The sequence below is a fragment of the Sceloporus occidentalis genome, unplaced genomic scaffold (assembly GCF_023333645.1).
Source record: "Sceloporus occidentalis isolate IW3139 unplaced genomic scaffold, rSceOcc1.0.p SCAF_49, whole genome shotgun sequence".
Lineage (NCBI taxonomy): Eukaryota > Metazoa > Chordata > Lepidosauria > Squamata > Phrynosomatidae > Sceloporus > Sceloporus occidentalis.
The window spans coordinates 5,742,807-5,766,262 of NW_028317029.1; the positions used below are offsets into that span (position 1 = coordinate 5,742,807).

General features: G+C 38.3%; 1 protein-coding gene across 2 annotated transcripts; it reads right to left on the reverse strand.

Moving 5' to 3' along the window:
* Positions 1–22,799, reverse strand: LOC149288955 (sacsin-like). Of its 2 annotated transcripts, XM_089491263.1 has the most exons (9): positions 22,656–22,799; positions 19,419–19,506; positions 19,217–19,302; positions 18,932–19,043; positions 17,861–18,007; positions 15,846–17,328; positions 15,334–15,425; positions 14,249–14,275; positions 1–11,549 (listed from the first exon to the last, which is right to left on the reverse strand). In XM_089491263.1, the coding sequence occupies exons 4-9, from the start codon at positions 18,993–18,995 to the stop codon at positions 1–3; spliced, it is 13,362 nt and encodes a 4,453-aa protein (XP_089347389.1). In that variant the 5' UTR covers positions 18,996–19,043; positions 19,217–19,302; positions 19,419–19,506; positions 22,656–22,799. The 2 variants fall into 2 exon arrangements, with proteins under 2 accessions (XP_089347389.1, XP_089347390.1); XM_089491264.1 differs by lacking the exon at positions 14,249–14,275.
* Between the last annotated feature and the right edge of the window lie 657 nt (positions 22,800–23,456).

Below are 23,456 nucleotides of genomic sequence, written 5' to 3' on the forward strand. Positions count from 1 at the left end.
TCATAATTTGTTATGTATAAAATTTTCAAGTTTTATTATGATGCATGCAGTGCACTCCATGGCTCTCGTGGCAACTTCTGATGTAAACCTATCATTTGGAATTTGTGGAAAGGGGAGCATGTCAGGATAGCGAGTTTTCAGACTGTCCACACCATAAGCTTCTAATGTCTGAACATCGTTAGTAAGTCCGCTAAGCTGTTGACCATATTCTTCTATTTTCTGTGCAAGGGCAGTTGGTTTTACATCTTTGTCTGACTTTCCTCGAACAGCATAGTCTGCAGCAATTAAGGCTAACTTAGTAGACAGGTAACACTTAAAACAGACCCACTCATTGGCATTTTTGTGCATGTCGTTCCTTGCAGCAGAAAAATTAGCTCTGGCTTGCCTTAGCCACCTGCGTGCCTCCACTGGGTTCCCCACAGACTTAAATGTGGGGGGTACGAAAAATCGTTTAGAATCGTATGACCCGCCGGAGGAAGAAAACTTTTCATCGTATTGTTGTCTTTCTGATTTATGGCTTGTGGCCTCCTGATTCCAGGAAGTATAAAATCTTTGGAATGAAAATTTTTCAGACTGGAACCTTGATGATGATGAGGATGTGAATGTTCTTCTAGCAGCTCTGTCTGCATTTTGATCCACAAATGCCTGCTTCTCGAGTCTGTTTATTTCATTCTGCAAATGTTTGAAAACCTCATTTGCTATCTCTAGGTTTTCTGCATTTTTATCAGGGTGCCACTTTAGGTAAAGCCTCCTAATAATCTTCTTTCTTTCAGTTTCGGGAAGTTTCCAGGCTTGCTCCATTATGGACGTAACTTCTCTCAAGATTTCTGGCAAAGAATTCAGCTTGATCTTTTTAGGAGACTGGTGTTTGGAAGAAGATGTTTTGTTGCTTTCTTTACCAGGAAAAGATGGCGCTGTCCTAGGACCAGGTGGTGGAAATTCTGTTGGGCTTGTTGGTGTTGAGGGAGTGCTGTCCTTATTCTGTGCAGTCTCGTCTGGTCTTGAAAACTTATACAAATCGAGGGAACTGACAATTTTATATTCACTATATCCAATATCAATCTGGTAAAACTTCCCTAAGAACTCAGAGTTTTCATCTTCTTTTTCCACTTCTTGAACAATAATTGCATATGTGTAGGTTGGTTGGTACGACCCAAAAGAGTCTCCTCCTTCAGCATCAACTAGATAGCCAACATATTCACCGGGGTAAAAAACATTTGTTGGATCCATGAGAAGTGTATAGTGAATTTCTGCTGGGATCGGAGTGCCAGGCATGGGAAGCTCTAGTTTTGACTGCTCAGTTGAGGAGTCATATTTAACTCCCAAACTGTCAAGTTTTTCATTGATTCTGTATATGTCGTTACATCCTAACATAGCAATTAAATAGGAGGTGTCAGAAATTAGATTGTCCGTTGCAGATTTTAAAGTCATGGCTAACGCTAGCAAGAAATTGATATCTTTGCTATCTGAATGTTGTATGTAAAGCAAAATGACTGCATGGCCGTATCGCTTCAGAAATGCCAGCGTCTCACTTTTGCTGTGTGGAATTGGATTGAATCCCTTTACACGTAATGTTGTCTGCAGCTTCTCAAAACACGTTACCTTCAAACCTTCACGCAAGGCTTTGCAAAGCTTGATGGCTTTCTCCTCATTTGCTAGAAACGCATTGTCGTTTTCATGCTTCATGATCCTTATCAGCCCTGTGATAAACTGCTCAGATGACAGCAACAATTGTAATCTTCCTTGCAAACAACATAATGTTCCAAACTGGCATGATTTTGGTGTTTCCTCATCTAACTGTTCTTCGAGTATACTACTAAGAAGTCTTGGTCTCAATTTCTGAGGAAGAAGCATTATTATTCTTGTGTGGAAGCCATGATCTTTCCCCATATAGCACTGACTAAGATCGACAAGCATTTGGACACCAATGTTACCTTGTATTCTACTTTTGTAATGTGGAGCATCGTCAAACACTAGAATGCTCGATTTCACCAGCCTTCCATCTTGACTTGGCAGATACAGTGCAACATCACGGATAGTTTCTAGATCATTACGCACCTTAGATGCGTCATTCTGAAGACTTTTGAGTAATCCAGAAACAACTCTCTTTACTGTTCGCATTTCATTAGGGTCAAGCTGTTTTCCTTCAGAGTTCTTAAATATTCGACTAAGAACTTCAGTGTGCTGTTTTGTAGAAACAACATCTTCAGTGCCCAAGTGCTTAAACAGCTGGTGAAATGTCCCGAGCTCTAATGGAAGCTTATATAAGTACGGCTTAAAGTCTGATTCGAATTCTAGATTAATTACAACCTCCTCTGGCTTTAGAAGCTTCCATCCGTCTTCAACCATGACAAAGGCAACACCTCTCAGCTGAAACTTGAATTCTCTTTTCTCGGTGTTAAGAAACTCATAGATACTCCTGAGAACTTTTGATCTCGTCTTTACCATCTCTTCATCAACCACTGTAATGTTACATATGTTTCGGCAATTGTTAATGACTTTGTCAAGTGAGGGGTCAGTATTTACATTTAGCAATGCTAATACTTGTTCCAGCTGTTCTTGTGGATCAAGAATGGTCCCTTCCTGTTCTTTTATGCTTATTGGAGTTGCTTTCTCAGGCAGGATAGGGCAAGACGTCCAAAGTAACTGAATGACATCTGTTTGTTTAAATTTGGGATTTACCTGTGCTCCATTGAATCTTATAAGTGGTAGTGTGCCATTTACTTCTTGATATTGAGGGTGAAAACGTACAAGTTCTGCAGGTGCTCTTTCTGGGCATAAAAATGGTATCATAGACAGCTCCTTTAAAAAGTTTCCTGATAGAAGATCTGTTCTTTCTTGGAAGACATGATAAAGAAGAACTTCTACAGTGTTCTGCAGGACTTCTTTGGTCCAGCTTTCAGTGTTTGCTCTCATGCTTATTTCCTTTGCAAACTGCAGCATTTGTTGCTGAGAAATGACATGCTTTAGCCCTATATTTCTTAGAAATTTGATCCAGGATACGAGGAAAGCGGCTTGGTTTTTAGGTTTCGTAATTTGTTCCAGTTTTTTAAAGAAATCCAGAGGTATAAATAATTTTTCAGATAGCATTACTTCAAAAACACGGACAGTTCGATCGTAGAAATTCTTGGCAGGTCTAAGACGACCATTAGCATCATGAATGAATGAAAGGTCTTCCAATTTGGCATACAGTTGTTCTTTCATGCTTGAGGTCTCTTCAATGCTGCATAGTCTGTTTTTCAGGTAAATCAAGTGCTCCAATTTTGCATTATAGGAAAGGTTTTCAAACTTTGGTAAAAGGTGTTTGTAATAAATTTCAAGGTCATCAACAGGGACGCAACCCAGAGCGCTGTACAATTCCCTCAGATTAACTTTTTCTTCAAGGAAAGCACAAGATGAAGAGTGAGACCACTTGTCTACCTCAGCTAATGGAATGCTTTTGGTAAGTACATAACAGGTTCCATACTTGGAAAGGGTCACATAGCGGCCACTGACAGACTTGTAGCACGGAAGTAACTTTAGAATGCTGGTAGCCTCGTCCAACATTAGATTATTCAAATTGCAATTGAAGTACATTAGAAGAGCGTCAAAATCAGCTTCTGCAAGTTTTTCTGTCTTGAATGTTGAAGTCTGGATCATGTGTTGAATGGCTTTGAGTATGCTGGTTGGATTGTCAATGTTTGCAGTGTGTACCGACAACAAAGGCAGCAAGACATTGTCTTTTGCGCACATTTTGTTTAGTGCAAGCTGAATGCAGCCAGTTTTCATCAAGGTATGGAACACTTTATCACTCTGTGCGTTTGGAAAAATCGCAATGTGCATGAGACTCAAAGGTAGCAATACATCACCCTCTGGAACAACAAGGTTGTTGGAAGATACAGTAAACTTGGTACCGGGAAGTAAAGCCCAATCTTTCAGTGTATCCACTACAGTATCAAATGTTGCATTCATATCAGTTTGTTCTTCTTTGGTGTTCATGGTCTCATTGATAAAATGCCATGCGTTTTTTAACCACGATTCACTTGCAAAATTTTCTTTCCACTGAACGACCACTTTAGTTTTATATTCTCTGGGGAGCACAGATGACAGCAACTCGGACAAGCTGTTGATATCAAAAACTTTTGCCACTTTGCAAGAAAGCAAAATATTGGTATATTTTAGATAAAGAGTATTCATGAACAGATCTTTACGGGATGGAATGAGTTCATGGTAAGTTGTTAAAAACTTTGCGTGTTTTGAATCAAAAGTCTGCAGAACGCTGTCAAGTGTAATTAAAAGCGGCAGCCCCTCAATCTGAATTTCACTTTCTTCTGCATCTTTCAAGCAATAATCAACCAAAAGTTTCAAACTATGAAATAGTTTCAGGTTTGTTTGTTGAAGACGGCATGGCAGCTTTCCAATATGGCAATTACTGTCAGGAGATGAGAAAGTCATCAAAAAATTGCGAACATCTGAAGGAGTTGCATAGCTAACAGGTATACCTGCATCGACAAGGCAGTGGTAAAGATTTGCGGTCTCCTCAGAGTAGTAAACCAAGTTAAAGCCAATTTCTAAAAGAAGATGTTTGAGTCTATAAACATTTTCGGCTACTGTTTTCCGTGTCGTTATGTTGTATTCAATGTTTTTCATGTGGTGTAATTCATCTTGGAGCAGGTTGTCGAAGAATGGCTTCCCGGAATTCACTGCAGACATATTAACCCATGTAATGATGACAGCGGTCTGCAGATCGGAGCCATCGACGTTTGGGGCACGCACCATGGGTAAAAGACGTTTACCATCCATATAGATACACATGTACAGGGCCTTTACAAGGCAGTACCAATCTGGCTGTAAATCAAGTCTGTTTACAGGGAAAAACGACAGGAACTTTTTCAAAATGTCTTTTACAGTGTGTATTGGAGTGCTGTGCAGCACTGATATTGTAGGGTCAGTACCAGGAAAATAGCGTTTTTTCAGCTGAATTAAGAGTTCTACGTATGCAGGCGCTACCAAAGCAGTCATCAAGCTGTTGTTCCAGTCACTTCTTACTCCGACCCCATCATCATCTCGCCACAGATTACGCCTTGCAGAGTCCAAAGCAAAATGTCCATTGACGTGAAACGGGAGTCCCGTTTCCAGAGAAAGGGGCAGAAAGCAGAACGCTCTGTAAGGTTTTTTGTAGTTGTGAGTAATACAAGCAGCAACTCCTCCGCGTGGGAACAGTGTGATGTCTTTATTTTTGTGAGCCGATATAACACTTTTTAGCACCCTTTCCATATTAGAGAATCCTGATCGATTACAGATTAACCATGTAGTTAGATTTCCCTCTGAGTCTTCAATGTCCATGGTGTAGGTAATCTGTTGCACAGGAATGTCCTTCAACTGTTTTTTCTTGGTGACGCTATCAATTACAGATGCGTGAAACTGCTTTCTCTTTAGCCTGTCCCCATCTGTAATCTTGCCCCTTACAGAATATAACACTCTTAACTCACCAGTGTTCTTCTCTATTTCGCAAACTGAAATTTTCTCCATATGGTTCAAAAACATCAGGAGTTCTGCTCCATCTGCACGCAACTTGTCAAGCAGGTTTTGAACCATCCTATCTGAGCTAGGGGCTGAACAAATTTCTGATGTCTTGGCCATTTCTGAATTCCGAAGTGGAAACCGAAACATTGTAGCACTTGAGAGGCTAAAAAGGTTCCCCAAATATAAGTTTAGCACATCTGAAAACTGTGTTCTGAAGTCAGTGTCTAAATCCCTGAACATGCGGCCAGGGCTCGTTGAAGTTGCTCCTGGGGCGTATCTTGCATGAGGGTCAAAAATGCAAATTATGTCATTTGAAGAAAGGAATGATGGGCAATCAGTAATATGGTAAACAGAATTGAAGCCTATGCCATATTGTCCTGTTTTGCATGGATTCCCTTCTTTTGTTCCTCTTCCCAGGTTTTGTATGCCTCTCACATCATCATCTGTAAAAGGTTGATTGTTGTATACACAAAGTGCTGGTCCATGCAGAGGTGCCCACTTCTCATCAAATATTCTGTCTGTCGGATGGTGCCTCGGATCAAACACAAAACATATTTCTGTAGCTTTTGCGTCGTCAGCATTTTGAAGAAGTTCTTTCAGCATCTCCTTTTCTGAAGGATATGCATTTAGAATGCTTTTAATTCTGCTAGTAAGTTTTTCCTTCTGGCCAAATTCAGTTCCGAGGGTAGTAAAACAAATGTTAGAAGCATACCTTTCTAAAGCTTTATGTCTTTTTGGTATAGACCCAAGTTTTACCGCCACCTCTCGAGGGATATCTGAATGACAATATTTCACTGTAGAGTCTTTTACCTGAATCCATGGGCAATCGTTGTAGCATAATGATTTTGCTGGTAGGAGGTTAAGATTGGCATCTGGCAGGAGTATCTGGCCATAATTGTTCTCACAAAATTCTAGAGTTTTTTCTCGAATAAGTCCCCATATTCCTTCGCTAACAATCCTCCTACAAAGCTGGAAATTATTTTCTGTCATTTTTTTACCTTTGCTTTCATCTTTAATGATTTTAAGAACCAATGCAAAATCTTCCACTGTGAATGCTTGCTTTACACCCACATTTTCAAAAAGTTCTCTGAAGTTGTTTTTGTATTTATTTGGTAACTGGTAGAGGTAAGGTGCTGCATCAAAATTCAGTTGAAAAGAAACCCTTTCTGGACTGACATATATGTTCTCAACAAGGATGAAATTAGACTGCTTTAATTCTCTAACAACCATTGTTTTTGTTGTTTCACTTTGTAGGACTGCTTCGCTTAGAAACTTATAGCAGGAATTTGTTATATTCTCTTGATACAATGTAATTCCATCAGAATATTTTGCAACTTCTTTTAGTTGTTCCACCACCAGCTCTGCCGACGGTTTCCTGAGTAAACCTAAAAACTCCTTGACAGCCAACGATATTGATCCACAACCCTTGAACGAAGGGGAATTTTCATTAAGAACTGGCTTCAAAAGGCAAACAGTGTCTTGATGTTCAGCTGTATAAAGTTCAGTAGCAGGAAACATCTCTTCGGGTTGGTAGTCACTTCCTTTCCAATGTAAGTTAAATCCGGCAGGCTTTGCTAGAAATGGCAAGAAAGGGGAACTTTGACATTTTTTACAGAATTCTTTGGCCTGTGGGTCTCTGAATTTCAGTTTTTCATCTATCAGGCTTAAGATGATATTGCTTCTTGTGCAAGCTGCTGAGTGATCACTTTTATTGATAACTGCTATTGAGTCAATCCGCTCTATCAAGTCATCCCAAAAAATATCATCTTTTACCATGCCTAACTGAACCAGTTTTACCAAGACCACTGGGTTAAGGTAATTTTGATAAGTTCCAAATGGAAATCGTCCATCACTGTCATAATACAACTTTGCTACTCTACCTTCGGGATGAATTAATCTAGAAGGAAGGACTAGCGGATTTCCTGGGCCAGATGATGGGATGCATGGAGTGACTTGTAGGATTTCCCTGTATTCTTGTAGCCTTTCATTTAAAACAAAAAGCATTAAAGGATCTCGCAACTCTGGCTGGATTTCATCAATATGTGGAAAAAACACCTCCGAAAAAAACTGCCTTTCAGAAAACGTATTTTCACGAAGTACATCTTGACATCCTGCCTCCACAAAACCATTCTTTACCCAAGAAGGTAGTTCAACAGCACACAGATTTTTTGAACCTGTCTTTTTCAGGTACTTCAGGAAAATCTGAAAGGCTGGTGGCCCAATATCAGTTCTCTTAAGTAAGGAGTCATCTAGAAATCTCACATACTTCATGGAAACCCAAGAAGATCCATCCGAAAACACCTTCATGCGGTCTTTGCCTTTCCTTTTGGCAATGTCTTCATAAATCCCTTGGCAAATTATAGAGAAATCATCATGGACATAGTCTGGATCAGGCCACACTGAGTAGTAGCTATAGTTTAATAGCTCCCCACTGATTGACATGTCTCGTAAAACACATAACGCCTCTAAGTAAGAGCGAACAATCACGTGTCTCATGAACACAATATTCCATCTTCCCTTGGTGTCGGTTTTCCATATTTCTTTCCGATTGGATGTTACAGCAAAACAGCCATTAATATGAAGAGGCAGGCCAGTTTTTATTCGAAGAGGTAGGTAGCAAAAAACTTCTCCAATGTTATTTGAAAAAGGCTTCACAGTCCATTTCTTTTCTTGATTTTCAGAAAGCATCACTCCAACGCTACCACAAGGGACAAGTCCAAGTCTTTGTCCACTTTCACTCAATGCAAATGTTAATGCTTCTCCAATGTCCATGCAAGAACATAGCAGCCATGTGGTAGATTCCACAGTTTTTTGTGGCAACTCTTCATTTGTTCTTTTAGATTGACCAGACTTTGCGTTTTCAAAAATGGTAGCTGGGTCATCTTCTGGGCCTCTAAATAAAGGAGAATGGAGATCAACTATGCGTCTGAACACATGATGGAATTCTTCAACGACAATGTTCAAGATGCACGAGGACTTTGGCATTTCCGTTGGAAGTATTTTAGTAGTGCGGCAAGTGTGCATCACTTTTGCTGCTTTGCTCAAAATCCTGGCAGTTGTTGTTAAAACTTTGGAAGTGCACAATGTTTTTTTAATGGTTACGGTGTCTTGTGCCAAATCTGGGTCTGATTCTTCAGGTTTTAGGTATTTCAAAACCATTGCATTTACATTTTGAGTAAAGAGGATAAGTCTATAGCCACATAAGCTAAATTCATCCACAAGAGTGTAAATATCTGCTGTGTTGTAACACGAACTACTGATTTCACTTACTCTGGCTTCTTGCTGAGTTCTAAAAGACAGTCTGAAAAGAGTTCCCTTATAAGAATAAGGAGCCTCTACCGCAAGTGGCAAGTGACAGCTGAAAACCCCCAAGAAGGGTTTGAATTGGTTTGGAAACTTTCTGAGTCTTTTCTGTTGTTTGCTCCAATTAATTTTAATACCCGGGTTAGACTTATCTCTAATGTGTTTGCTAATATGATTAATATTAGGATCAAACATGATCATGAATTCCCTGCTCATGATGATAGGGATATCTGTAATGTGATACACAGAGTTGAAGCCTAAACCAAATTTTCCTACTTTGTCAACCTCGCTTCTTTTCAATGACTCTCCCAGTCTTGTTATGTTTAGAAAGTCTCTGTCTGTAAACTCGGAATTGTTGAATGACCACAAAGCAGGTCCATGGCAGGCTGACATTCCTGGATCTAAAAGATTTTCTCTTATATCCATATTCCTCCTCATATCAATCATAAAATTGCACTCGGTGGCTGACGCATCATCAGCATTTTGAAGCAGTTCCTTAAAGATATCAGATACCGAAGGATATTCTTCCAAAATATTCTTGATCCTTACCGTGAGAGGTTCTCTTTGGCCTGATTGTTCAAATCCCATATTTTCAGGGTTGATTAGCCTGGTACTTAAGCACGGTACATTCAGCCACTCAGCTGTTTTCATTGGTATGTCTTCGTGTATCAATATTATTGGCTCTACTGAATCTTCCAGCAGATCATTGAGGTCATCTACTTTGATGTCGCAGTAGCAGCATTCATGAATAGGCCTCATTACAATCTTTGAAGGGTCTTTGTTAAAATGGACTGGTAATGGTGTGTTTAAGCTTGTAGGAATTTGGTGGCTGTATAACCATCTAACAATGTTCAGCATAATATTAAGATTCTGTTTGTTTTCTTCTTTATCCATTTTTTGAAGACTTCGCTCATATATTTTTTCGATAACCAGAAAAACATGTTCAGGGGTCAGTTGCTCAATTGAACCACAGAACTTGAACAGCCTGTGGAATTTCACCATTGTCTTTGGTACACTATGCAGGTATGGCTGCAGATCAAGGCTGGGGAAAGATGTTATGATGGCCTGTTTGGGGAAACAAAATGTTTTGCCTGTCCACACCCAGGGAAATGAAAGGACTTTAAACAATTCTTTGCCCTTTTCCAGGCAGCCCTGCATAAAGCTGTATATTTCCATGAGTATATGCTGAAACTGATAATAATTTTCATCTGTATTAGTATTTGAATTATTCCAGTCTACAACAACTTTTAAATGTTGCAGAACTGCTTCAATGTTAGGAGTGTTGACAACACCAAGAGTTTTCTCAATGGTATCATTCATGTTCTCTACAAGTGGCACTGAAGAACCAATCAGAATAGCATAAGAAATATCACACATTTCACCGGGGGAGTATAGCTTAAAGTTGTCTCCTAGCCAAACCAAAGAGTTGGGATAATTTGGTGGTCGCTCTTTCACAGCAGGAATCCATCTGATCTTTTTCAACATTGCTTTTGCTTCTGTTGATTGCAACAGTTTATGATCCTTCTTCAAGATGTTCAGCAAAGTTTTTGCTTTTTTGACAACAATGTCGTGATTTTTAGCAGATGCACCATTCAAAGCTTCAATTTTCTTTGCAACCTGAATAATGTCTTTTTCCAACAAATGAGACTCATTCTTTAAACCTATTTGCCTAAGGGAGTGCAAAACATCTGAAGACAGAAAAGCCGCAGGTGGAAAATAAATCTGATCTTCAGCACAAAACAGACTCTGCAGAATATCCACTTCGGGATCATAAAGTTCACTTGCTGCCACAAACTTGTCTTTCAGTACCGGTATTAATTTAAGAGATGTTAGCCAGTTAATTACTGCTGAATTTTCATTTTTTAGGAAAGTCAAATTTTCAAGAACCCAAAGCATTATGTTTGTTATTTCTTCACCTGAATAGAAACCCTTTTCTACGTCTTGTAGGATTAGTTTTAGACACTCTATGGTTTTCACCTGTTCAACTTTCAGCATCTTGGTCAACCGAATTGTTTCTTCATCACTGCTATCGATTATAGGGAAAGAAAGCTTGACAATCGGTGGAAGTTTGGCATTGTGATGCAGAACTTTGCAGCCTCTCAGAAAAACAAAAGAGTTTTTTTGTTGCGAGGACTGTTCGATCCTTCGAAACACCGACAATTCTTGTATAATTTTCTTTTCTTTCTCATTAATATCTGTCAAGCTAGCAAGGAATTTTCTTAGAGAATCTTTGTGATTTGGACTTAATGAGGCAACTTGACTGGACAGTTTTTGTAAAGACATCCTATCCATTATTTGAAGAAGAGCGCTGGGCATAGGTGGGTAAACATATTTCTTGAGTAGAGGATGCTGTATGGAAGGATCCATATTCTTCATAACAATCCCACCAAGGATCTTAATTATTTCAGGCAAATGTTCTGGAAGTTGGGGATCAGATTCATCATCATAAATTACAGGTGATGGTGTCCTTAGACGAATAAGTTCCAGAGATGTTTCATCCTCTGCTAGTATTTTGGTAGGAATGAGTGGCATATCATCCAGGCACGTTAAATCATCTGAAAAATGCATGTACAAAATCTTCCACACCATTTTAATCCAGGTTATGGTAGGATGTTTCTTATCCTTCCCTGGAAGCCACTTGACAACTAAATCTCTAGTGGGCCATATCATATTCATAGCTTCTTTAATAAGGCGAACAAAACGTTCAGGATTCAATAGTTGCAGCTGAGTGCATGGTCTTCCTGTAACAAAAGTAAAATAACATTAGCGGAACAGTTGTTGAAGTGATTTCACAAATCACCTAGTGATGACTTTCCCCATCCTCTAAATAAAATGTTTTATATTAAAGTAACATTTTAATGTCTCTTGAATGCTCCCTGATAGTGTATTAAAAATAAAAATCACTCATGTTTTTATACAACTTTATAATTATATGAATTATGTAAATAAAGGTCTTCCTTACTTTTCTATTTTATTCAAGGCTTGATTGTCATTCTTTACTGCAATTTTCAATAGTATAGCCATGGGAAAGATAAAAGGTTGCCCTCAGCTATCTTTATGTTGCTATAATACACATTTTTCTTTAGGTACCTTACGGTGGCAACTTTCCTTTTCAAATCAGTTTTGTCTGTTTATCTGGTAAGCTGCGGTTTGAAAGTTGTAACACAGCAATTTTTTAAAACTGCATAGCCACTTAATCACAAACTAATCGTTCAGGGTGGCCCATCTCATACACTTTCCTGTAACCAAATATCAATAAAAAGCACCTCAAGTAAACAGCTTAATAGTAACTAACAGAGCTGTCATGCTGTTATCAGCACATCTGTTGCCGGTTCTAGGTTATCATTAGCAAACCTGGCACATAAATCTAAAGTGTCCGACAACGATTTCAACCTGTTGGGAAGTTAAAAGGGCCACAGATGAGATATAAGTGGTAGAGCACTTCTCTGTAGCAGTCATCATTTGCATCCCATACTGCAGCAGATACTCACCAAACAAAGAAATGGCATGCAGGAGTTATCTTACTGAACTTCAAAGCTCATGCAAGGACGTAGTTCTCAAAATCCCACAGTTCACGAAAGCACAATCCAACATATTAAACATTTTTTATCATGCATAGTGGTTTCAAATACCAATTCAACTTATATTTTGTTCCTTTATTCACTTAGCTTCTACTACTTCTGCCAGAAGACCATGTTACCTACCCGCTACCAGCGCTTGCCTTCTTACAAGGGAAACCTGATACACAGTTGTCACATATTTAAAACATACATACAAGAAAGATCAAGCAGATGATATAAAAAATACATCTACCTGTGGCCACCGATGAAAGAATGCGGCTTTGCATGTAAATGAAGCTGGAAACCAGTCCCACAGCTAAAAAGTGGAGTGTGGGGGAATCGGTCCACAAATTCTCCTAAAAGCCTCCCGCACGTCAATGGCGCAGTTTGCATGCCGCAAAACACAGAAGCAAGTGGAGTTTATGGAGACTCTTCAACTGAGTTGACCAGACCTTTGTCCCAAATTTTAGCTACCTAACTCAGTAGTTAAATCTAAGCGTGTTATGATTAGAGCATGTTTGATTCATTTTACAGTACACGCCACAGACCAGAAACAGAGTACATAGTCTTGAGTGTCTTCCTAGTGTAAGTGGGAACATGTAGCAACTGCCCTACTTATTTCCATTACTTGGACTGTGTTTCTGTTTGTTAGATACCAACTCTAGAAAGTATACATACAGATATTAATAAAAGTAACGGAAGTGGGTAGGTATTGGGCTCCAGGAATGAGGTTTTGCACTGAATTCTGTACATTTTTGGAAATATCCAACTTAAACAATTTTAATAATTTTGATTAAGGTGCCTGACAGCCATTTATCTAGGGCGACCACATTTTTACACAGACACATATGAATTTTATATCATACTGACCAGCACAGATTAAGTCTGTACTATGTAATCCAAATAACTAACTCCCATCTGTGGTTTTATACATCCCATACACTTTATATATGCGTCCAAAAAAGAAAAGTTGTTGATGCGGTCCCTATAGTGCACACAGACATCTTTAGGACTGCAGGAGTCCTTGCAGAGCTTTATAAGGAGAGTGTATATCTCTTTTTTACTCTATATTTTGAAGTCTTATTTTTAGATTTTGAAATCTGATCTTTGTTATCTAACCAGCCAGGTGAAATTGGGAGCCATGAGTACAATGGGGCATGGGTTTAGCAGCTACATATACTGTTTGTCATAAAGGCATCGTGGGGCTGAGGGGACCTTAAGGACAGAGTTGTTTTTGTGTATCCTTCGTGACAAAACCCCAATATGTGTTCAGCAATTTCTCTTGTGTACAGTGATATCACCCATGCATAGCTTTGTTAGCCTGTTTGGAGGGCAAAAAAAGACCATATAAATGGATAATAAAAAATAAATTAATGTGAAAAATAAATGTAAAAGATGTTATCAGATCTGTTCCTTCATGGAACTGAAAGATGTGCAGCGTATAAGCACACAGCATGTGTCCAACCACATCCAGTCGAGGCTGCTAAAGCCTTAAACCAACAAAAGCTTATACAAGTACAATAACACTAAAATTATAATTTCATAGCACATGCTTTATTTAATGAAAATATTAAAACACTAATCAATATTATTCAAACCATAATTTTGGTCAAAGTGTTACATCCAGAGAATTCCATAACTAATTCACGTTCACCTCGATAAATACAACCCCGTCCCTTAATACATTCGGTTGTTTTAGTGCAGGCATATACTACAATCACGAGATTCATTTGTTAAACCGTTAGTAATTTGGAATTTCGAAACAATACTACAAACCATATCACTTGCATTCACTGTTTATCTGTTAGCTTTTTAACATGAAGAGCTGTGATTAGCAGTCCATAAATACACCAATCTGCATGAACCTCAGTTCCACATACCTGCGTATCCCCACAGGAGCTGCTGTGCTATAATGTAATAAATTATACTGTTAAAAATAGATATTTCTAACTGTATCTTGGGGCTTCATTTGCACAGAAAGCAATGAAAAACCTTAACATGTGTTTTTATCTTATATCGTATATATTTCATTCTACACAGGGACCTACAGTAACATATACATGTGACCAAATAGATCACAAAATAGTTCCTAGGTTTCAATAATCTGTGTCTTTTACAAAGTTTTTTTTCCTGATGCTAATCTGAAAACTCCCAATTAGGAGGCTCTATAGTTAGTGTAATAAAATGATTGTCTCGCTTTAAACACAATCACTAGTCCAGCCTAGATTAACAATGACTTGTTTGGCCAACTTTACAGGAGTCTCTTTAAACACAAGAGGCACAAAGTATTTTATCTAATTGTATTTCAACTTTGATATTTTGATCATTTTGCTGTAATTAAGAGTGGGATTATAAAGTAGAATAGAAAGCAAGGAAAAATTATTTTTCAATGGGAGTTGGAGATTGTATATAAGTGAACGTTATCAACAGAATTTTACTAGTGGCAAATGCGTTACCCCCCGCAGTAACAGCCAGCCTCTCCTGTGTCGCTTCTATTCTGCCTTATGCCTCTAGCCAGGCAAGTTTAAAGTTCTTCCTAGGTCTCTGCAGTCACAGACAAAAAACTATGAACAAGAAAGTTAAAATTCAAAGTACTTGAAACGGCGTATCGGCAGAAGTGGACGTCTCATACACATAACTATTTGGGGGTATAAGATGAACTGAATAGTTCATGACACCCCATAGGGTGATCTAAGACACTATATACCTTCTGTGGTAGAGTTCGACGGTCAAGCTTGTCTACCCCCCACCAACCCCGTATACAAAGTCAAAATACTGCAGCTACAATTTTGCATATAAATATTTATACTAACTAGCTAATTGCAAGTATAAAAAAACAACAAAATGTGCAAAACATACTGACATATAGGGTGAAATAGGGTTATACCCATAAAAGAGTAGGCAAGATAACCTAACTTCACTCTCTTCAACAGTAGGTGACAAATGTATGAAAATGGACTATTACCTCGACTTGATGAAGCTTCCTTTAAGGCTGTCAGAATTTCAGGCTTCAGGTTATCCAAGAGAAGTCTTCCTTCAAGTCCAGGAAACAAAGTTCTATAGGAAAGAAAGAAAAAAAAAAAAGTTTTTTTTTTAAATTATTTCTTTATCAAACAAAGGCCCAAAGCCCTCAACAAAGATTTGGATTTTATTTTTGGGGCACAGTCATGTTGGAAGGGCCTTCCCCAAACTGTTCCCACAAAGTTGGAAGCTCAGCATTGTCCAAAATGTCTTGGTATGCTGAATTAGGGATACCAAGACTCTGCAATGTCATGAAGTTCGCCGTTGGCGTAATGGTCGGGTGTCCCAATTCCTTTGTCCAAATAGTGTGTGTGCGTGTGTATATATTAATATATATAATGCACTTCTAGTCAATTGATTCATTCACATCTCTAAGCAATAAAATAAAATTATGTTAGAATGGAAAAATGAATAATAATAATAAACTTAGGAAAGGATTTTTCATGTCACCAGTACCTGGGGAACTCATCTGATGTCATATAAATTATATCTTTATCTGATACAGAAGAAGAGAAAGGAATGAATTTTCCATTTTGTAGAGGAAGCAGCTCAAGTCCAATGAGTTCACTGTAGCTCTGGTCACAAAGTACAAACTCAAGCAGGTGAAGCTTCTCGTGAGCTGGTCCTTTATGCCCACACTTTCTTAATACTTGACGCAGAAGTGCCGGAGATACCTTCTTCACTTGTTTAGAACTATTGATAGGAACCTGGAATGCAGCAGCAACATTAGCTGGTACCTTAGCTGTTTTAGTCCCTGAGACCTGGAGGTAGTTTAGGATTGTTTTTGAGTATTCTTTACTTTCATCAAGTTCTGAGAAGTTTACATCTGATTCTTTTAGCCAGCATTTATTGGATGAGTATATGACTGCATTTTGCAACAAATCCTTTATCAGAGGTTCTATGGCAGGCTTCCAGTGTGTCCTCACTTTGTCCACATCTGGCCAGACCCTGTAAATACTCTCTGCAGACAGAGGAAAATCAGGATTCATTCCTGTCCCTATCCTCTTGATTGCTTCCAAAATAAGGGTGGTATATGCTTTTGGAACAACGTTTTTCACCAAAAGCTCATTCCAAAGAGCAGCAGGATCCCGCCATTGGTCCAGTTCTCTCCATTTGATGCTCCTACGGTTATCAGTTAAACCAAAGAATCCACTGATGTGAACTGGAAGACCTGTTTTGCTTTCTTCCCCTGGAGGCAATGGGAGAAAACAAAAAGCTCTGCCTATAAATTCAGATTCAGCCCCCTTTTCCTCTCCATAATCTAACAGAGGCATGGCAATCCCAATTGTTGGAACAAATTTTAAATCATCAGCAAGACGGTCTAATTCACTGCATATACCCCGGCCTCCAACACCATTACAAACCAACCAAGATGATGTCTGTGATTCATTGACACTTTCATCCTCTACAGCAATATTTACACGGTAGGCTACACAAGTTATGCTGTTGCTGGGAACGCTCTTACAGTAGCCATCAATCGCTTTTTCAAGCATTCTGATACAGTTGGGACGCTCATGTTTCAGTGACTTGTTCTCACTAGCTGTTACTTGAAACAGAAGTCTTTCTGACCCATCTCGCTCGCGAATATGCAAAGAAACTTTCTGCACATTTTTCAGGAAAAGTAGTACAGTGTCTGCATCAGCCCTAAAAGACTCAAACAGTTCCAGAACCTTTTCCTTGTTGTACAAATTAGAGCTTAATAAAGAAGGCTGGACACGAAGTGGGAATCTAAAAAAGGTTCCTGGAAAATAACCTTCAGCAAATGTTTCCTTGCTGCTGCCAAAAACACCAATGTATGGTGCAAATTGGTCAACGAGATCACAAATTTCTTTGCGGTCATCTTTAATGTTCCAGCACTGGCCTGATTCGTGGCGTCCAAAAAGTAACTCATGGGGATCCAACATTCCAATCTGATCACCACTAAAAATACTGGGAACATCTACACAGGAAGAAACGAGAAAACAAATCAATTCAATATCCTATTAATTCATAATCTGTAACTGACATAAGTAATAATAACAAAGAAGATCAAATTATTGCATTTTAGAAAAGAATATGTGAATGTCCTCAAGAACATATCGCAGAACAGGGCAAGAGTCAATGTATGCCCTCCAGGTTAAGATAAATTATTACAATTATCCACACCACAATTTGGCAGAAACATAATGTTTTTAAAGTTTTTCATACAAAAGGTGGATAAACCGATATAATGTAATGTAATATTTTAAAAAATAACCTGTATCCTTATCAGAAACAAGGGGATTACCCTATTAAACACACACAATCTAATATATTACTAAATATTACTAATATATAATAAAATACACAATCTAATACATTAAATATATATCAGAGTTGTTTATTCTCTCGTGTGGGCTAAAAGCACTATAATCATCTTTTCTTCCCAACGTGAACACTCACAGACAACATGCAGGTGATGGAGAACACAGATTGTATGAACCATCTCTCACCTGTTATGTGATAGACAGAATTAAATCCAATTCCAAATCGTCCAACTTTAAGTGGGTCATCTTTTTTGCGACTTCTTGCAATTTCCTGAATTCCACTCCAGTCTTCCGTTGTGAAAACTGCATTGTTGTATACATAAAGTGCAGGTCCTGGGTAATAATAAAACAGTTAGTGGAAAAGCAGAAATTATGAAACATTTACAAAAACAAGATTACCTTTGCACCAAGTGCTCTATTCACTCTTCTGACAATTTCTGAATCCTTTCAGGCACATCTATTATCCACTTGATTTAACTGCCCTTTAAGAAAGTTATGGCAGCTGCTGTAAACTGCCATCTTGAATTTTTGGAAATTATGAAATAACTGATGGAAATGCAGTAAACTCTCACTAAACCAAAATGAAATTGGTGGCAAAAGCTGCATATCGATTACTTTGCTTTCCCAAAATCATTTAGCCTTACCTCATGCCACCTTAACAAAAACTGCCATAATCAGATTTTATCAAAGAGGGGCAATAACCACAGAAAATAGGGCTCACTGATCCTGCACATCCATGTGTGTGTATGTATATATATATATATATATATATATATATATATATATATATATATATATATATATATATATATAATAATTATATATATATATTTATAATAATTATTATTTTAGTATTCTGACCTGGAAAATGTAGGTTTTGGGAAAATTACAAATCTGCTGTAACCCCTTAATGACAAAGCCCATACATCTACGGGCTCAAAATGCATTGTTTTCAATGGGTTTAGGGACCGCCCATTGTCCTTAAGGGGTTAATGAACAGTGAAAAGACTAGGCGAAGCCTAGAGAGAAAAGTTTTCAAAAGTAAATTAATTAAATGTTGGTCAAACGTTTTACATTATTTTATAGATCTACTACTTAGTTGGGTGGCCTTCCAGCTGTGGTAAAGCTAGAACTGCCATGATGGCAAACTTATATCATATCTATCGAACCATCACATCAGTTTTGTTTCTACGATGGCTAAATGTTGCCCAGGCCTGCTTTAACCATGGTTGCTTTTATTTACAGTAATACACATACCCTGATACCGGCCCATTTCTTTTGACCAAAGCGATTCTGTGCCATAGCATGTTTCATCATACATAAACCTGACTTCGCTAGCACCGGCATCTTCAGCATTTTGTATCAGCTCCTAAAACACAAGACATCTAAAATTAGATGTAATAACTACAATGTCATGTAAAAAGTAGTGCGTGAATCACTCATAAGAAAGTCTCATAAGGATCAGACAGCAGTGAAGATAAAACAGCACTTTATTAAAAAAATGTTTGAATAGGTGTAATACAAGGGACTATATAATTTTACCTTCAGGATTTGCCCTCCCTCAGGGTATCTTCTTAAAATGTCCTTAAGAAAGTCAACAAGTGGAGGAGTTGTCTGTCCAAATTTACCTGTGCCCAAGAAAAATAATTGTATTAAACATCAATTGATTCTTTTTTTTCCTTTTTTTTTTTTTTTACTTTTATTAATAGATCGATTATGTTATGTCACACATTTCTAGAAGTACCTCCTCCACTGAGTCCTTTTGATTGCAGATTTAAAAATATATTGGAATCTGAAGAAGGCAGGTCTCCAATCCGTGTCCTGTTGCACAGCTAAAGAAAAGAATGTGAAATTAAAATATTAATAGTGTTAATAAAGGTATGTGATCAAAATCAGAATAGCAGAGACAATGATATATGCGCTTAAGTGTATCTGGTTAACATAATATAGAACACAATCAATGCTGTTTGTGAAACAGCACCTTTTGATCTTATCTAAAATGTTGTGACACTCACCTTCTACTCATTCCTGAAACTACAGGTTACACAAGTGAACTTTTAAATTCAGGAACTTTAAAAATTCTACATATGACTTCGGAAATTAAAACCTATTTATGTGTAAAACAACAAGTTATCAAAAGTACATTTCAAAATGTGCAAGAACATTACAAGAACACACAGACTGGAAAGAAATAGGAATCCTGTTCTACTCTACCTCAGGAACAAAGATTTTAGCTAGTGGAGCATATAGGTAATTATGTTAATGTGTTCATTTAACTATTATTATCCTTGATTTATTAAGCACCAACACATTACTCGGCTCTGTTCAATTTAACTGAGGTGGTTACACATACATAACAAATATAAATTTAAATATGCAAACGTAACAGGGAGTTGAGGACTGTGCCCAAGTGCTTCCCATCTAGCCATATGGTGCTTTTACGAAAAGTTACAGGCAAGAATGTCGGGTTTATTGGGGCCCCACTCATGAGCTTATAAACTAAATAAAACGATCAATGAGCTTGAGGTTTTAAAGATTTACAAAGTTAAAGTAACGTAAAGCAAATTAAAGTAAGAACAAAAACTCAACATAGATGCAAACACAATACAAAGTAAATTCTAGAATGCAGCTACATATAGTCTAATAATGCTGTGCATTAACTATAATGGCACATCACTCTAGCAAAGATAAATTAAACATTAAAATTTCTTAAAGGGACACTCCGGCACCACTATGCAGTCCCACCAAGCCCTCCTTGGTCCGCTTTTAATTCTGAGTTTGCCTGCCTGAAACAGCCAATCAGTGGCAAGAAAGAGCTCTTACTAAACTCCATGGGATCGCTTTCTTGCACATGGTCAGTCTCAGAGCCCATTGGAACTGGTTGGCAGTGAGAAAAGCACACATGCACAGAGGCAAGCAGTAGATGTGTGAGATGTGCACAGGGGGGAAGGGGGCAAAAACAAAAAAATAGAAACATATTATTTGATGGCAGATATGAACCATTCGGTCCATCTAGTCTGCCCTTTTGTTTCCTGCTGTAAAGAGGGAAATCCTAAAGCTGTCTTGATCTTGTCTTAGATTTAGGATAACCATATGACTATCCCAAGCGTGTTTCAATTCCCTCACCACATTAAAGCGCATATAATGCTGTAGTGTCCCTATGGTGGGTCAGAGCACCAAACCTGATTAGTACTTCTGTAACTGTGTAATCCAAATAAATCTGCCCTTATCAATTCGACATTCACTGCATGATACTCAACCACAGGGCAAAATGTTGCTTCCACTGGAATGTACAACAGTATGCCTCCCTGGTCATCCTTCCTAGAAATGTGGCCAGACTGTGGAATCTTCAGCAGATTCCCTTAATGTCTATAGATTTTGTAAAGCATATGGGAGCCACGAGGTTATCAAAAATAACAGAATTCACTTCCAAAATCACTGACTGTGGGGAAAATCTCCGATTTTTATTAAATTACACATATAAAACCAACTACGTTAACTGATTAGAGACCCCGTAATATGCCTTCATTAGTGAACCAGAAATGGCTTCAGTTCCAAGTCTCCTCAGCATGACCTCCAGAACGTAAGACACCTGCTTTGGATCATTAGGGATTCATTGAAGAGCAGTTAAAAGACTGTACTCAGTTCTGGCATGCTATCAAATTATGTAATGTTATCCGACCATGTACACCAACAGCCCCTGTGGAAACTAAATACCCCTGCCAATCAGAATCAGTGGCTAAGGGTTTTGTGAAAGAGTTTTAGTACTAAGCACAGCGTTACTACAACAAAATGTTGGTGTCAACACAAACAAACACATCGAATAATATACCGTAGATACATATAAAAGGATATTAAACCCTTTCAGTACTGTAGGGTAACAGTGTTTAGTTATGCAGCATTGAAAGGGTTAACTGTAAATCAACTATAAATGGTTAAACCAATTATTTTGATATATTATACTTATATGTAAATAATAAATACATTTGTTGCCAGCAATTATGAAGAAACAGTGTTGCTGTCTGCCATGTCTTCAAGTTTTTTATGAAGCCCAATAGTGGTTTTTTTTATTGCATTTGCACAAAGATCCAGCTCTCCTGACATAAAAGTTGTCAAGAGACAGCAATCAAGTCATTGAGCCACAGCAGAGATACAAGGACACTAAAGCAGACATGCTTTGCTTACACAAATTGAACATTAATGCCACTGCTTAAGAAGACACCTGTCGCTATGTATGTAAGAGTCAGCATTTGTCAGTGTTGAAAAGAGAAAGTACTATAGAGATCATGGGGCTTAATGACTAAACAGTGAGTTGTAGCGACCTGAACACCTTATTCTAACTAATCTAACTATGGATTTTCCAGGGACAACCCCAGTTAGCTTTTCCTCCAAGACGGACCAAGTTGGGCTTTTATAATCAAGGTAACTCACTGAATGGTAAACACCCCCATGTGTTACTGAATGGGTTGCAGAGGGCATAGTTGTAAAAAGACATGAGTGATGGGTCTGTTCACTAAAGTGAAAGTTGGCAGGAGATTTGAGGTTTCTGTCTTTGACTTCACTATACATCATGAGTCTCCCTAAATACTAAATTACACATTACACAGGCCCAGCTCATCCCTCAAGATTTTAAGCTTGCGAGCAGGGCTCTCTCCACCTAATGTATCGGTTTGTCTTAGTCTGCCAATTCTCGTCTTGTCATAAGCCTTAAATATATGTATAATAATAACCCTTCTTACTACAAAAACGCCCTAGTGTTTCCCCTTATATTATAAGTAATAAAGTTCAACTCTGCTGCCAACTCTCCCTTTAGTGAATAAACTTCATTGAGTCCCAAGTAGCTCTATGTATCTCTACAAGGGGGTTGAGCGTGTGAAATGTGAAATGGCCTTCCTAGTCTGTTTATTTGTTTACATAGGCATTGTAGAGGATTCTTGCATTGACCATATTTTGTCTGAATTCAAATTCTTTTACAGCTAACCTCTTTATTGCGGAACAGAAGCCGCTGTTCTGAGACGGGAAAATGAGTTTCTCCATAGATCAAATGCTTGATGTCTTCAATGAGAATTGTGGCAGGCACTTCAAAGGTCCTACAACCAACATATTCATGTAGGACGGTAACTCTGGACAACCTGTCAAAAAAAGGCAAAAAATAATGAACACGTTTCTATAACGTTTGCCATTTACAAGAGCCAGAAAAGTCAACAGCATGCCACTTAAAGAAATGGGTTGCTAATCCATCCAGGAACCATATGGAGAAAAGAAAAAAACGGTTAAGTAAGTGGTGGATGTGTAAATAATAGTTTTATTTTTAATTATTTCTATGATCTCTTATCGGGCCTTATAAGCTATTTGTAAGGTTTTCTGAATGGGTCGTATCCAACAGAACAAAAGCATGTGCAAACTCATTCATCTATTATGACTTATATAACCTGTATTTTCTGATCACAAGAAAGCTTTTTTATTCCTCCTAATCGGACATTAACCCTTTCAGTCCCCTTAGAATGTACTGGTACATCCATAATTCCTGTGGCAAGAAGCCCGTTAGGATGTACCAGTATGTCCTGACTTTGTTGCAGCGTCAGGAACATTTCCCTGCAGCTACGGCGGAGATCAGACTGTCGCTGGCTTCCTGCCGTCTGATGGTGTGTAGCGGCTCTCGACATGTGCGCCAGTACACAGTAATTCATGGGATGCCTGATCATGAGATTGGGCATTCCCTTCCTTAAGATGTCATTGCGGAAAACCACCGAGTGTGACTTGACAACAGGAGAGCCTCAGC

Excerpts from the sequence above, each read along its gene's own strand:
- LOC149288955 (XM_089491263.1), bottom strand. The coding sequence starts at position 18,995 with ATGTATGATGAAACATGCTATGGCACAGAATCGCTTTGGTCAAAAGAA. Across the intron at positions 14,276-15,333 it reads GGAAGCTTCATCAAGTCGAG|CACAGCAGCTCCTGTGGGGA; the intron begins GTAATAGTCCAT and ends ATTACATTATAG. Across the intron at positions 11,550-14,248 it reads GCTCCTGTGGGGATACGCAG|GAAGACCATGCACTCAGCTG; the intron begins GTATGTGGAACT and ends CTTTTGTTACAG.